Genomic DNA, 15,828 nt, shown 5'->3' on the forward strand with positions numbered 1-15,828 from the left:
AAGATAAAAGTGTAATATTAAAACTGAAGCACCTTGTTTACACGTGCACCAATATTTTTAAGAGAAATACATCATATAATAAAAAAGGTTGATATTATTAAGAATTCGATGTCTTACTCCGGTACTTTTAGGTAACAAAATAAGAGATATATAGCCGAGTAAAAGAAGGGTTCGGTCCAAACCGAGTGCTCCAGGCACTAAAAAGAATCCAACATTGATTCGAATTGACCATACAAAGACTAAAAACAAATTTGGAGGAGAAAAATATAACATTTTGAAACTCAAATAAAAATTAAATTCAAAATTTATGGAAAATGTACGAAAATTTATGAACGGCCACATAAATAAACCATTTATTCAATTCCTTTCCGATGTGGGACCAACCGACCTGTCAAAGAGAAAGCAGCCAGTGGGGGATATATACAATAATAATTTAAAGTTGAAAAGATTCCAGACCACCAAACAGAGCTGCAGTCTACTAAACGTGGACGATATTTACACTGCCTCTACGAAGCTTCTTGTGTTCAACTTACAAGTCTTTTATCAATGGGGTTTTCTCCATTTTCAGCATGAAAAAATTGACCTTTCTTCTTCTTCTTCTTCTTCTCTCAAACCCCTTTTGGGTTTTGTTCTTCAATCATTTCCAAACTTTCCCAAAACTCGCTTTCTTGAAGATTGAACTAATGCGTCGAAGAATTACAGAACACCAATGGCGATACTCATGGAAGAAAGCTTTAAACTTTTAAGGCAAATGGGGTTACCTCTAGCTTCTTCTCTGATCAGTTGACAAAGGAGCTAGCTGAATTCTGATTCGAGATTCCCGTGTTGCCGATCTACGAATCCGGGTGGTTTTTCTGTTCATTCTGGGTTAGTTGCTGAAGAATTTGATGAGTAAAATGTTTGTGTGTAAGAGAGATTCAAGTACCTTGGTTGTTGTTGTTGTTGTGGCTTCTTTGGTGTTGCTCTTTGGAGCAGTGGGCAGCCAAACGATCTGTGAGCGTCGTTTTTCGTATGTTCGATTCAATGAAAGGGAGCATAATCAAGACTTCATCTTCACCGGAGGCTCTTCCATCGATGGTGGGGCGCTGCAGTTAACTCCTGACTCGCAGAACAATGTTGTTAGCCTTCAAAATACATTTGGCCGCATTGTGTACCACCAGCCGTTCAAGTTATGGCTAGCTGATATTGATAAAAAGGAGGAAGATGACATTGTTGCTTCATTCAGCTCATACTTTTACATCAATATTTTCAGAAATAAAGAATGGAATGCTGGTGAGGGGCTTACTTTTCTTATAGCTCCGACTGGTGATGCACCTGAACAGAGCTGGGGGCAGTGGATGGGCCTCACCAATGCAACCACGGACGGCGACAGCAGAAATCAAATTGTAGCTATCGAATTCGATACCGAGAAGCAGGATTTCGACCCTGACGACAACCATATCGGTCTGAACATCAACTCCATTAAGTCAAGGAAGGCTGTTTCACTGAATAAATCTGGCATAGTTTTATCCCCAGAGACCGGAACTAATCACAGTATCTGGGTTGATTATGATGGCAAAGCCAAACTTTTGCAGGTTTACATGTCTATAAACAAAGATCCAAAACCTGATAAACCGCTTCTCAATGAAACGATAAACCTGAAACGATTTGTGAAACAAGAATCATACATTGGATTCTCTGCTTCTACAGGCAGCCCAGAGATTCAGTTGAACTGTGTCTTGGAATGGACACTGGATTTGGAACGTCTGCCGGAGAAGAAAAATCTAACGTGGTTGAAGATCCTTGCCGGAGTTGGAATTCCGATACTAATCGCAATTCTTATTGGGGTTTGGTTATTTGTTGATTATAGGAAGAAGAGGAGAGTGAGTAGGGATGAGGAGTCAAATGTTCAGGGCACATTGAAGAGGTTGCCTGGAATGCCTAGAGAGTTCAAGTACAAGGAACTAAAAAGGGCGACTCATAACTTCCATGAAAGCATGGTTCTAGGAAATGGGGGATTCGGGGTCGTGTACAAAGGCGTTTTTCAGGACAAGGATAAGGACATTACCACATCTTCAAATTCTGTTTCCAGGCTTGAAATTGCCGTCAAGAAATTCTCCAGGGACAGCATTAAGAGCGAAGGCGATTTTCTGGATGAGCTCACCATTATCCACCGTCTTCGCCACAAGAACCTCGTCCGTTTAGAAGGTAAGGCTTCCATTTTTCTGTTCTTCCAAACAAACAAGGGGAAAGAGAACAAGTTAAATATATAACTCTACCATGCCTGGTAAATATCATGAACATATTGTAGTAAGAGTGTGCCAGAGAACATATTTGTGTAGTTTTTCATTTGCATTCATGAAGCATCAATGACATGTAATAAGAGCATATATAGTGCATGATTCCAAACCAATGTACTCACATAAGCATTGCATATTTGTGCAGGGTGGTGCTATGAGAAAGGGAAGCTTTTATTAGTGTACGACTTTATGCCTAATGGAAGCGTCGAGAATCACCTATACGACGTTGCTGACGAGGATGTTCTCAGCTGGAGACATCGCTATAAAATTCTTGTAGGAGTTGCATCTGCGTTGCATTACTTGCATAATTTGTATGACCAGAAAGTATTGCACCGAGATATCAAATCAAGCAATATCTTGCTTGATTCCGACTTCAATGCTCGTCTAGGGGATTTCGGCCTTGCTAGAGCCTTGGATCCTGAAAGAAACTCTTATGCAGACCTGCAATGTGGTGGAGTTGCAGGCACAATGGGTTATGTTGCTCCTGAATGCTTCCATGAAGGGAAGGCTACTCCTGAAACCGATGTATATGGTTTTGGAGCAGTCGTGCTCGAGATCGTTTGTGGCAGGAGACCAGGAGCTGCTATTGAAGACGAGCAAAATCTGTGTACTCTAATTGATTGGGTGTGGAAGGGACACCGTGAAGGACACATCGAAAAAGCTGTCGATAACCGGCTGGGCAATGGTTTTGTGGTTGATGAAGCTAGGAGGCTTCTACTACTTGGGTTGGCATGTACACATCCCACGGCAAGTGAAAGGCCACAAACTCAGGCTATACTCCAAATTTTAAACGGAGCTTTGCCAGCACCTCAAGTACCTCTGTTCAAGCCAGCCTTCATGTGGCCTCCCATGAGCACTACTTCCACCAATACCACTCTCACTTCACTGTCAAACACGAACAGCTCTCTTCCATGAAGTTTCACCATAGCTAGTCCTCTCCTTCCGTCTCGAAGCTTACCTGAAAAACATGTAGCTCGTCATCAAATTGTAGAAAACATCATTTATTCACCCTCTGGTATATGCAAGGGGATATGTATACCTGGGCTCAAACTCGCCAATGTCCCGAGATGTTCCTCCGGTTGCTTCTGCACATCGCGCTAGCACTTGTCTGTTGTACCATTATTTTTGCTTTACAATTAAGATTGACATGTTTTCTTTATAAATCAAAGGGGGTTTAAGAACTTCCTAGATTACAGATAATAGAAAAAAAATTCAAGTCCAAGTTCTAAGTTGTTATCATCTTCAATCTGATCCCGACAATTACACCGTTGTTCTAATAATGTTCGGTCTGTTTAACAGAAACAGAGAATAATGTTTAATCTTGCAACAACAGAAGACCTCAAAATAATGATGCAAGATTTAGGCAATAGGAATGACAATATATTTCAGGATGAGACCGGCAGGCTTGGAAAACAATGAAGCATCCTAGTGAAAATTTGCATATCATTATTCATAGGCCGTGGAGTACAGTCATGGCATAGATTCAAGAAATTTCTTGTATGCATAGTGTAAACTATAGAAACATGTAAATATCGATATAAACTGCACAGAAAAACACGATTTCTACTGCTAATCCAAGTTTTCAACACCCTAATGTAGGGGTTTAAGGTAATCACAGGAGAGGTGACTTTCATCCCAGGGCTTTGGTTAGCATTCAAGTAATAAACATCTTATGATTTTCAAAGAGATGCTCCCCCAGATGCAAAAACCCAAGATTTCATTGGAACTGTTAATAATAATTGGTCGAAGAACAGTACAAATTCTGGCACAAAAATTCTCAACAGTAAAGATGAAAACTACAAGGGAGGATCAGGGGTCCAAATCTCAACCCATACAACATAAGGAAAAGAGTTACATGAGAGTACTCTGTATGTACTCCACTCCATTTGAATTGTTCAAACACAAGGGACACCATAACGAGCCTAAAGCATGAACCGTGAATGAAGGAAGGGTAATCCAGGGCTAAAAACAATTGCTCGGCAGGACGAAGGCTCTAAACTTTAACTAGAAGCCTGGAAAATGAATTATTAGGCAACAAAACTTGTAAAGATGCTGAGAAACAACATTCTTTCAGGATATGGTTCCTAAATCTCCAAGCATAGCCTCATAACAAACTCATTTTCATCATAAACTTCTTTTGATTGCATTCCAACAATTCACTCAAGGTAAAGTCCGTTGTCTTCTCTTTCAACAATCTATGCCGCAACTCGAGTCTTTTCTTCAAACCATGCTTAAAAAACTCGGGATATTCGGCAACTTCGTCAAGTGTTCTTCCCATTATTTCAACTAAAAATCTGATCCGAGGTTCTAAAGAATGTTGAATGCTCTTGATCAAAATAGGAGGATAACCAGTCACCAAAGACACTATTTCTCCATCTTTAAACCCACTTCTCCTCAGGTAATCCAAATTGGGTCTCAAAACTTTGTCCACATCCCTACACAAAATGTCTGGAAATTTCAATGCAACTGCTTGAAGATCCATCTCACTGAGACCGATCGATTTCAGAAACTCGAAAGTAGGACGGAGCCTTTTATGAACACTATATCCAATGAGAAATGGATTTTTTGCTAGAACTTTTCCAATCATCCCATCCTTCGTTAGCCCAACCCCAGCAAGAAAATCCACAGTTTCAATGAGCTTCGATTCAATGCTGTAGCTAATAAGCCTCGGGTTGAGTAGAATCATCTTTCCAAGCTGCTTTTCAGGGACACCCAGAGCTTGAAAGAAAGCCAAAAGTGGGCATAGCTTCTCTTCAACACTATAGGAAAGAATGCCAGGAAATTTGGCAATAGCTGTAGCAATTTCACGAGGCTTAGTGCTGAGTGTTGCAAGACACTCAACCATGGGAGCAATTTTCTCTTGGAGACCAAGAACTAGAATCTTAGGACATTTGGAAACAACAGAAGGGAGTTTCCTCTTTTGAATCCCAATTCCTTCCAAATATTCCCAATTTTCAGCAGCTCTTTCATTCTGCATACCTTCCAAACGCCTACACTTTTTAAACATCTTATCAATGCTTCCATCATCAAATCCTTTGTCCCTGAAGAACCACAGCATACTAGTACCATTTCGACTGCCGCTAATTTCCATAAAACCCTGAAAGATTCAGCATACAAACAGATTTTTCATAAATCCACCAAATGTTCGTAAAAATACTGTACAATTACCAGCAAGTAATGCAAAATCACGAGAGGGAATAGGAATTGAACTCCAAATTCAAAAAAAACCCTCCGTTTTACAAAGAGAAATGCAATGCAGAATGGCGATAAACACAAGGAAAATCGAGTTCACCTTCTTCAATCAAATGGATAAGCAAGCAGTCTTTATTGATTTCTGCGCTCGATCAAAGCTCTAATTGTGAGGAAACTGAAGTTACAGAAGCAGGAATTTCTGGGTCTTTCAAGAAGAACATAGAGCAAGAAGTATCATTCTTGAGCTCGGCAAGACGAAGGAGCTTCGTTTAATTTGGTACGAAATGGATAAGTTGATAGTGAGCCGAAATGCATAATTTTCGCCCAACCCTTTAATTCCTAAAATTCATTTATTATTAACAATTATTTAAATTATTCAAAATTATCCTTCAATTTTTTATTTTTTTTTCTTTAGAAATTTGTTTCAAAAAAATTATTTTAAAATTTTAAATAATTCTAAAAAATTTTAAATAATACTCATTGACCTTTATTAGAATCTCATTTTTTTTTTGTGCAATTTTATTTAGAGACCGTTACGACACTGTTAATAGACTTAAAAACAAAATACATTATACTGAGCGTTTTTTGAACGAAGCTATAAATACCTATCTAACATAGGTATCAGAGTCAGTCACAAGGCAGTATGCTAGTGAGGACGTTGAGCTTCAAAGGGAGTGGATTGTGAGATCTCCCATCAGTGGGAGAGGATAACAAAACATTCCTTATAAGGGTGTAGAAACTTCTCCCTGCCAATGATTATATATACTGTGAGCAGTTGTTGTTACTCTCTTGTTTGTTTATACAACGTCTCTTTCAAAATTTCTCTTTCGAAAATCTCTCTCTACCCTCGCTCACTCGTTGGAAAGTGAGTGCTGCATAATCGCAAGTCCGCTGTCATCAAGAGTGCAATTGTGACAAGTGGCGTTTTGAAACCTTAAGAGAAACCCAGCAGAGAAAGTCTAAAGAGGACAATATTTACTCGTGATGTGATAGGTTTGGATTGTTAAAATTTAATGGTAATTTTTTTTTTTTTTTATTTATGAAAATTTAAAAATATTATTAAAAAATTTTAGAGTTAAAAATGATATTTTTATGAATTTAGCTTTATTTTTAATAAATAATGGAACGCCCAAACCTATACACTTGGTTCCCTCGCTAAAACCCTACACCCATTTTTCCCTCCATCGTCATCGTTCCTTTGCCGACTGTTAGCAATCTCTTCATAATTTCTTCGCTCGAGATTCTCATGGGAGCGTTGCAGATGCAATTACAATCTCGCCTTCGAGTTTCGAAGATTTTGTCTTCAACAATTCGGAATTGGGAAAGAGGCTTTCCTCTGCTCCATGATCCATTGCGAACGCCGGATTTGTCACTCTCGCCGGTGGAATCTCGCTGTTTTAGCTCCAATTCCATGGATGACGATTGGAACTTCTCAAGGTCCGAGCCGAGAAGCAGCCCGCCGCAACGACGTTCTCCCCCGGATCCTTGGGAAGCTCGTCGAGTTCCCAAATTCGCCGGGGAAGTATCTGCTCCTTACCCTGAGGATAATCGGAATCAACGGTTTAATAGGCATTCGGAAGGTTCCTCGTCCCGATTCGCAAACGAAGGGCCGATGTCGCGGCGAAGGAATGAGTCTTTGTCTCAGAAGGATTTTAGCTTTCTTGAAAAATTCAAGCTGAACACTGACAATCAGAGTACTAGTACAGAGAAAATCGAGCCGAGCTCTTCTGCTCAGTTTTCTGAATCAATGCAAGGGGAGCAATCGCAACCACAGTGTCCTCCAGAAGCGGATGAGATATTCAGGAAAATGAAGGAAACTGGTCTAATTCCCAACGCTGTTGCTATGCTTGATGGGCTTTGCAAGGATGGGCTTATCCAAGAAGCAATGAAACTATTTGGTTTGATTCGTGAGAAGGGTACAATTCCAGAAGTTGTGGTTTACACTGCTGTTGTTGATGGGTTTTGCAAGGCCGAGAAGCTTGATGAAGCAATTAGGATTTTCAGGAAAATGCAGAATAATGGCATTTCTCCCAATGCCTTCAGTTACGGCATCTTGATACAGGGACTGTACAAATCCAAACAATTAGAGGATGCCGTATCATTTTGCATTGAGATGTTAGAATCTGGGCATTCTCCAAATCTAACCACTTTTGTCGGCCTAATTGATGAGTTATGCAAAGAAAAGGGGGAGGACGAAGCTCATACTGTCATAGAAACCTTAAAACAAAAGGGATTCTTGATTAATGAGAAAGCTTTAAGAGAATTCTTGAATAAAAGAGCCCCATTTGCTCCACATATCTGGGAACTAATCTTCGGGAAGAAAAAGAAGGAATTTTTCTGAGATTCTTGTCGTGGTTAAGAAGTTGTAAGTCTTTTTTCTTTTCCCTTTTATGCAATTCCTTCGCCAATTCAAGATATGTTTACCATATGTTATATGGAGTAATTTGAGTAGATGACCGACAGGTTTGCAATTGACATTGTCTTCAATCTTTTGATAGCATCTATAAGCTTATACGAATTGTTGGGTACCAAAATGATTAGATACAAAACAAGGAAAAGGAAAAAAAAGGAGAATATCCTGTAAGTTACCTTTGTTTAATTAGATTTTATTAAATTTTTATTTTTATTTTCATTAGTAGTCTAGGATGGCTATGATTTATAGAAGTGGTGGTTCATGTATGTATTAATGAGACAAACAACCTTTCATTCAGAAAATGAAGCATGGAAATCCAAAAAACAAAGCCCACAAAAGGGAGTGGCTCTAAAGAAAGCGCCTCATGTTGTGTAAAATATTTTCCATTGAATATTTACGAAAGACCTTTTGTCATCAAAGCCCAAAGGCCTTCCCCCCCGATCCTTATCTTCACTAAGAAAGATCGTTTACCTTAGCTAATTTTGATTTCCTCTTGTCCACCTCAAGCTCACTGCTCAAGTTTATAAGTTTTAGAATCATTCAACGTAAAGCTAGCCCAACCCATGACCATGGACAATAAGATATTCCCATCCGTTAACAGCTTCCAAAATCACTCGCATAAGCATAAGCATAAGCATACAAGAACTAAGCTGTTAATCTTACTTAGAGTTGCTGTTACCCCCTCCCTCCCTCTTTCTCTTCTTCTTCTTCATCTGCCTTTTCTTATCAACACCATCTACAAGGGAAAAGAACTTACATGTATCAAATCACTTTGAGTTCTCCTAATTGGAAAGGTTCAAATTGCCTTTAAATGATACTCAAAATGTCTTGTCCTGCTGTAACATATTCACGACTTTTGTGTCGAACTAAGAGTTATGTGTGCATTCCTCTCTACAACCTTAATTACATTTCACTCTAGAAGAATAACTGTTTGTGAAGATTTTGACTTGGATGCTCAATTAGGGAGCACTACTCAATTTTACAGTTCTTAAATATTTGCGAGCTAAAGTTGCAGCTTATGGGAGAGAAAGAGTTTGTTCACGTGCAGATGGAACTCAACTTAAGATTAGTATGTCATTTCATTTTAGAATTGATGAGTGGAAGTTCATACACAATGTTATGTTCCAGAATATTTGGTCATTATTGTTATGATGGATCAATTAGGAGTTTTCATTTAAAAAGGCCGCATGATTTATTTTCTGTTAGTTATGGCTAAGGATATGCAGCTCTCCAAGTGTTAATGCTTATCTGTATGATCATGTAGGTGAAGATACCAATCATTTTACTGAGAAGAAACCGCAAGTTGAAATTAATGAAACTCAGTATCCAGATTAAAACTGGTTCAAGAGTGAACAGTCTACGACTGTTGAAGTGAGCTCTAAGAGTAGTTCAAGTTTGGAGAACTCAATACTTTGTGCAGTCTAGTTCATTGACCTTTGGTTAAATATTGTATGGATCAAACGGCATGGCAGATATTGGCTACGGTTAATGACATGGATATTTTTTGATAGATTGTGAACATCAGAAAATGTGTTAAGTTCACCATTTACCTCTTAGAATTATTTTTTTTTACAAACATTTATGTAAGTTATGAATATTTCCTTGGTTTCTACCATTAATGGCTACATAGAAATGGATTTTTAGGTTAAATTATTGATCTAGTTTTTGAACTTTGAGGATTGTGTCATTTGGTTCCTTAACTTTCAAAAATGTCTAATAGATCTCTGAACTTTCAATTTTGTGTCTAATAGAGTTCTAAATTTTCGATTTTGTATCTAATAGGTTCTTGATAGTAGATTTATGTATATGAAACTGAATTTTGTCTAATGAAATGCTAAAATTTCAATTTTATGTTTAGTAGATACAAGATTAAAAAATTTAGGGGTTTGTGGTATTCAAAATTGAAAATTTAAGGATCTATTGGACACTTTTTAAAGTTTAGAAACTCAATGGACATAAAATTCAAAGGTTCAAAAATTATTAGGTGCCTTTTAAAATTATGTGATTTATTAGAGATTTTTGAAAGTTCAGGAACTAAATAGACACAAGTTAAAGTTCATTTTATCGAGATTAGGTGAATATCTGTGGTGAGTTATGTTCATGTTCATGGCTGTACTGCTCCCTGTTATATTATTTTAATTTAGGTGAGAAGAGTGAAGAATATGGATCAGATACACCACCTGGCTTTGGAGAAGAGAATGAGGAAGGAAAGGCCACGTTGCCAGGTAGCCATTTATTTTAAAGCTAAGTACAACTCATCAGATATATTATGTATTTTCTTTCCAGGAGCATGTATGATTTGGTCGGTATTATTCTATCTTGAAGTGTAAGTTTAGTCAAAACCTGGGAAGGGAGGTGGCTGCTCTTGTTTTCTTATTGTTATTATAAGTGAAAAATGGAAAAGAAAAATGGTATTAAGATATGAATGGAAGATATTGTTATCATGTGCATATTTAGATACTTGAGGCATTGACTGACTTTTGAAGTATTGAGTGCAATGTTGGGTCGGCGCCGGCCCTCTCTTTCCAGCTGGAATCATTGTTCTAACACACTAAAATATTAGCACAGAAACTCGATGGAATTTAGGAGATCTTCCCCTCAAGAATTCTGAGTTTTATTTGTTTGGTTGACTTCTGGGTGAGATTAGGAATTTGAACTTTTGACTTATTGGTCGACGGTACGTGTCTAAACTAGTTAACCTATGCTCTTGTCAGGTGAAAGTAGAAATTCAAATTTTTGACTTCTTGGCCGATCCTATGTATTTAAACCTGTTGAGCTATACTCTAGTGGGTGAGAGTAGAAATTCAAATCTTTGACTTATTGGTTGATGACATGTATCTAAATCAGTTGAACTATGCTCTAGTTGGGAGAGTAAAAATTTGAACATTTGACTTCTTGATCGATCCCATGTATTTGAACCTGTTGAAATATGGTCTAGTGGGTGAGAGTAGAAATTTAAATCTTTGACTTCTAGGTCGATCATATGTATCTAAATCAGTTGAACTCTGCTCTATTTGGTAAGAGTAAAAATTCGAACTTTTGACTTTTTGGCCAATCATACGAATCTAAACCTATTGAACTATGCTCTAGTAAGTGAGAGTGGAAATTCAGATCTTTGACTTCTTGGTCGATCATATGCATCTAAATCCAGCTAAACTATGCTCTAGTTGACAAGAGCAAAAATTCGAATCTTTGACTTTTCGGCCGATCATACGTAACTAAACCTGTTGAGCTATGCTCTAGTGGGTGAGAGTAGAAACTCAAATCTTTGACTTCTTAGTCGATCATATGTATCTAAATCAACTGAACTATGCTATAGTTGACAAAAGTAAAGATTTGAACCTTTGACTTTTCGGCCGATCATATGTATCTAAACTAGTTGACTATTATCTAATTTTGGAAAAATTCTCAAGTCCGAAGTTCATGTCCAGTATGAATTCAAGCTCATAAAATAGACTGTTTATATCATTCCACACCGACTTCACAAGACTCATTTCTTTACACAAGCAGGTGGATTTGTTAGCATAGAATTTGGTTGTCGGGCACAACAAGATTGGTCGGTCTTTACAATATAAGGTTAAGCTTCCCAAACCCAAATTTTATAATCATTAATATATTCTGAGTCAAACATCCTTGATTTGTTATATTCCTCCAAAAGTCAAGGCCTGAAGTCAACCCACCTGATCATGGGAAGCCAAGTTTCTAGTATATAAATGCCTCTGGTTCTTCCATTGTCAGAGCAACTAGCAGCAAAGAGAAGCAAAGGAAGAAGCTGCTGCTGGTGCTAAGTTTTTGGCTATAGAATGATAAGCTTAGCGTTAGGTCGTGGTTCAATGTGCATGGCCACCATTGTCTTCTACACTTGTGTGTGGATCCCTCTGTGTCAACTGAAGATGGCGATCGAAAGCATGATCGGCCTTCTGTCGGGCTGGACGTGTCAGCCGCTCACGACGGAGTCGGCACCGTGGGAGGTAAAACTTCCAATTTGTAGGTTTAAAGAGCTGCAGCGTAGGGGAGGAATGGAGGAGGAGATTTGCTCGGTTTGCTTGGCCGAGTTCACCGGAGACGATTTGGTGAGCCAACAGTACCGATGTAGCCATCTTTTCCATGTAGAATGTATTGAGAATTGGCTACATAGAGATCACTTTACCTGCCCTCTCTGCAGATCCTTCCTCTTCCCAGCATTGTAAATCGTTTGGAAATAATTTCCCTCTGTCCATTGTTTCGAGTAGCGTTTAGGTCTCTTTGTGCCATTGAATTACTATCTCTAATAGCAGTGCACAAATTCTTGTGTCAATCTAAGCATAACTCTATAAACAAATGCATTAGTTACATATTAGGGGTTCGATGGTTTGTTCTCTTATTCTGCAATAGTTGAACTAACAAGTATCTTACATTCTTTCACTCACATCATCATGAGATCGAATATTATACATCATCATGAGATCGAATATTATATCCAATACAACGTTTTAGAAAAATTACATGAATAAGATGATTTTTTTTTTCATTTTTAAAAATTAGTTGCTTTTATTTATTTATTTATTTATATATATATATATAGTTAAAAGGGAGTTTCCATATATTAAAAATGTGTTTCTTTTTTAAATTTGTTTAGACTAATTTTTTTAAGATGTTTTTTAGAACAAAAATTTAGTCCCAATCCTAACATGCTTGAATTTTTTTATTTATATATATTCTTAATAATTTATTTTATGAGTTGACGAACTTATACTTTAGAAATATAATTGATAACATCTATCAAATAATTATTAATAAATCAAAAGTAAATCATTATTAAATAAGTATAAAATAAAAAATATATTATAACTTTAATATAATTATAATTCAGTCGATCAAAAATATCGTTTCAACTGTTTAAAAGTCGGTTGAAATCTCAAATCTTTATTTGAATTTAATTTAAAATTAATTAATTAATTAATTAAAGTCTTGAGGGATGTTAATGGCCGGTTAGGAAAATACTTTACTTTTCCCCCTTAATAATTTAATCCCACACGCTCACGTACGTTGAGAAGGCCAACGTTTTTTTAAATAAAAAAGTCAACGACTAGAAAATTTTAATCGTCAACAATTCCCCGGGAAAAACGACTAATTGGATCTGGAAAAGGCTTGAGATTGGGCTTGAAAAAAGCTCAAAGGCCCACTACTAGGCCCAATCTTACTAAATGGACCCAAATGAACCCGATCCAGTTTCGAGCCCGAAGTCTTTGGCGGGTAGGAATTCTGAACAAAATATATTTACAGCAGAACGACGAAGGAGAAACTGTACTCTGATCGGAGAGATCGAATTTTGGAATCGAGATCTTTGGTTCCTGAAACTTCAGAGCAAAATGGTATGTGATTTCATTGCTTTGATTCATTTCTAGATTTTGATTATTTCAAGGTTGAAATTGCGTTGTTCAATGCATTATAGTCTTCCTCATCGTGGATCTGCTTTGCTCTTTCTTTGTGGAATGGTTTAATTGTTTCCTCTTTTTCTTCTGAATTTTTTTTTTTCGCTCTTAAAATCGATTTTGAGTGCTTTTGGTGTTGTAAAGATTCAGATCTTTGCTTAGCCGACATCCGGATTGCCCAATTTTCGATTCTATTTGTTGTTGGATTCGTCGTGCTCGTTCGTTTATGTGGCTGTATAGCATCTGGGATTTCAGGAATAGTTCTTGGATTTAGTCTTGCTAGGTGGTTTGGGATTGTAATCGTGGTCTGTCCTACCTCCCTCATTTGGTTGTTCCTCCCTTAGGCGGAGCTGTTTCTTCTCTGTTGAGCTAGTAGTAGAATCCGCACTTCTCCAGAGTGGTGGAGTGGTGATTCTTGTTTCATTTCTTTTGTTCTCGAGCTTGTGAGTGTGTTTAAGCCATGAGTTCCTGAATCCTTTTCTTGCCTATTCCCAACGACTTTTGTAAATTACCCAAAAGTTATTATTGTGGATTGGAGCCCCTTTTTGTTGAGATAGTTGTTTGGCATCTTTGGTCTGGGGTGTTCCTTGTATGCTCGTTAGCTTTAGCTTTTCCTTTTGTAGTGTTTCATTTTTTTTTTTTCCTCAATGAAAGCGTGGTTCTTTCTTATAAAATAATTATCTCTTCCTTGGAGCAACTTAAGTTCAGTGTTTATATCTTCAAATCTTCGATTCCCCACCAAGAAAAGACGGCTTAATCTATATCTTACATGGTGTTCTAACTGATGTTGTTGGTGTAAATTTCCAGATTCACTTCGTGCTTCTTATAAGCAGACAAGGAAAAGTGAGGTTGACGAAATGGTATTCTCCTTATACTCAGAAGGAGAGATCTAAGGTAAGTCAGCTATTTGCCTCATTCTGTAAGTTAATGCTAAGAGGTTCTTTTAATTTCCAGCAATGAGAATATTTGCAATTTCTTGTTGGCTTTCCACACGCCCACAAAGTTTATTTGCTTTAATAAGTCTTAGTTCCCCTAGGATCTATTGAACTTACCACATTATGACATGTGCTTGTGTCTGCTCATGTTCTTTAAAAAGGTTATCCGTGAGCTTAGTGGAATGATTCTAAACCGGGGGCCTAAGCTCTGTAACTTTGTGGAATGGAGGGGACTCAAAGCTGTATATAAAAGGTACGTCATGGCATATTGATGTGTTCTGCAATCCAAATCTTTAATTTGTCCATGTTGCCCAGTCTAAGATGATTAATAATTTTACTGTTCGTCTAATGCAGATATGCTAGTCTTTACTTTTGCATGTGCATTGATCAGGATGACAATGAATTAGAGGTCCTTGAATGTATTCATCATTTCGTTGAGATTTTGGACCGTTACTTCGGCAGTGTAAGTGAATTAAATTTTAGTTCGTAAGTTGTTCGAGACTGTTTTTTTTTGCACCATCTCTTTAACTGACATTTAGTTTCTTCATTATTATGGTCTTTCATTTATGTTCGTAGGTCTGTGAGTTGGATTTGATCTTCAACTTTCACAAGGTATTATTTACTTGCTTAAGCTGCACCTTTCTTTAATTAGCAATCCATTGCCTCTGGCCTGCCAGACATTGGTATTTTGTGTAAGCCCGATGCATCTGAATTACATGCACTCAGCTTCTCGCCAGTTAACTTTTCTTGAGTAGATGTTCACATCCTTTGTATGAAACTTTGAATGTGTTGTTTATTTATTTTAACATTGAAGGCCTATTATATACTGGATGAGCTTCTAATAGCTGGCGAACTCCAAGAATCAAGCAAGAAAACAGTAGCAAGATTGATAGCCGCACAGGTACTCTCTTCTTTATCTTTGCAGTACCTTAGTTATGATTTCAATTCAGCTGATGATAAGGTAATTGATATTCCATTGTAGGATTCGTTGGTGGAGACAGCAAAGGAGCAAGCTAGTTCAATAAGTAACATAATTGCGCAGGCCACCAAGTAGGAACACTTCAGTGTATGTTTCAGTTTTTTGGTGAATTGAGTTGTTCTGAAGCATTGTAATTATATGTTATCTGGACTTGTATCATACAAGTGAATGCCTTGTTTTTGCTTATTTTCATTTGTAGTATTACACAAATTGCTGGTGTTCTAGTGAGTTCACCTGCCTGGTTAAATGTTTGCTGGATTGTTCTATTGTTGATCACAAATACAAACGTTATTGCTTGCTAGAAGTGTTCGATCTCTGTTTCTTAGCATAAGCCTTGGGCAGCCATGCTTTAGAAATGATTGTCTATCCTGCTTGCTTTCACATTTTCCTTGTATGTTACATCTATCCTTGCCTTACCACAGCTTGCACCTTGCCTTCAGTTCCAATATCTTCTTTTATTTGGTTAGCCCAAGATTTGGACACTCTTTTAGTTTTCCTCTTATTTTATTTATGTTATTTGAGATGAGGTGTCGAGGATCGAACCTCGACCTTGTATTATGCTCCTTGTCGAACTCACCAATTCTCCGGAGGGTTTGGCCAACCCTAAACAACCCGG

At 37.6% G+C, this 15,828-nt stretch overlaps 4 protein-coding genes and 1 long non-coding RNA gene across 6 annotated transcripts; 3 read left to right on the plus strand and 2 right to left on the minus strand.

The window, feature by feature from the left end:
• Positions 1-715: 715 nt before the first annotated feature.
• LOC147789349 (uncharacterized) lies at positions 716-1,424 on the minus strand. Its single transcript, XR_015411970.1, has 3 exons — positions 1,286-1,424; positions 926-1,179; positions 716-854 (listed from the first exon to the last, which is right to left on the minus strand). It is a non-coding gene; the product is annotated as an uncharacterized LOC147789349 (long non-coding RNA).
• LOC111811660 (putative L-type lectin-domain containing receptor kinase S.5) lies at positions 888-3,501 on the plus strand. Its single transcript, XM_023698649.2, has 2 exons — positions 888-2,187; positions 2,425-3,501. The coding sequence occupies exons 1-2, from the start codon at positions 888-890 to the stop codon at positions 3,192-3,194; spliced, it is 2,070 nt and encodes a 689-aa protein (XP_023554417.2). The 3' UTR covers positions 3,195-3,501.
• Positions 3,502-3,979: 478 nt separating this feature from the next.
• Positions 3,980-5,790, minus strand: PDE191 (Mitochondrial transcription termination factor family protein). Its single transcript, XM_023698780.2, has 2 exons — positions 5,572-5,790; positions 3,980-5,376 (listed from the first exon to the last, which is right to left on the minus strand). Exon 2 carries the CDS (start codon positions 5,368-5,370, stop codon positions 4,384-4,386), a length of 987 nt encoding a protein of 328 aa, XP_023554548.1. The 5' UTR covers positions 5,371-5,376; positions 5,572-5,790; the 3' UTR covers positions 3,980-4,383.
• An 810-nt stretch (positions 5,791-6,600) lies between these two features.
• Positions 6,601-11,921, plus strand: LOC111811737 (uncharacterized). 2 transcript variants are annotated; one of them, XM_087117777.1, is made up of 2 exons: positions 6,601-7,836; positions 10,029-11,921. In XM_087117777.1, the coding sequence occupies exon 1, from the start codon at positions 6,718-6,720 to the stop codon at positions 7,810-7,812; it is 1,095 nt and encodes a 364-aa protein (XP_086973903.1). In that variant the 5' UTR covers positions 6,601-6,717; the 3' UTR covers positions 7,813-7,836; positions 10,029-11,921. The 2 variants fall into 2 exon arrangements, with proteins under 2 accessions (XP_086973903.1, XP_023554526.2); XM_023698758.2 differs by lacking the exon at positions 10,029-11,921 and adding an exon at positions 9,149-9,534.
• A 1,126-nt stretch (positions 11,922-13,047) lies between these two features.
• On the plus strand, positions 13,048-15,516 carry LOC111811820 (AP-1 complex subunit sigma-1). The gene is made up of 7 exons (XM_023698860.2): positions 13,048-13,238; positions 14,106-14,192; positions 14,395-14,486; positions 14,588-14,696; positions 14,810-14,845; positions 15,048-15,134; positions 15,216-15,516. The coding sequence occupies exons 1-7, from the start codon at positions 13,071-13,073 to the stop codon at positions 15,285-15,287; spliced, it is 651 nt and encodes a 216-aa protein (XP_023554628.2). The 5' UTR covers positions 13,048-13,070; the 3' UTR covers positions 15,288-15,516.
• Positions 15,517-15,828: the final 312 nt, after the last annotated feature.

The sequence above is a fragment of the Cucurbita pepo genome, chromosome 15 (assembly GCF_057944985.1).
Source record: "Cucurbita pepo subsp. pepo isolate OVF chromosome 15, ASM5794498v1, whole genome shotgun sequence".
NCBI classification, from domain to species: Eukaryota; Viridiplantae; Streptophyta; class Magnoliopsida; order Cucurbitales; family Cucurbitaceae; genus Cucurbita; species Cucurbita pepo.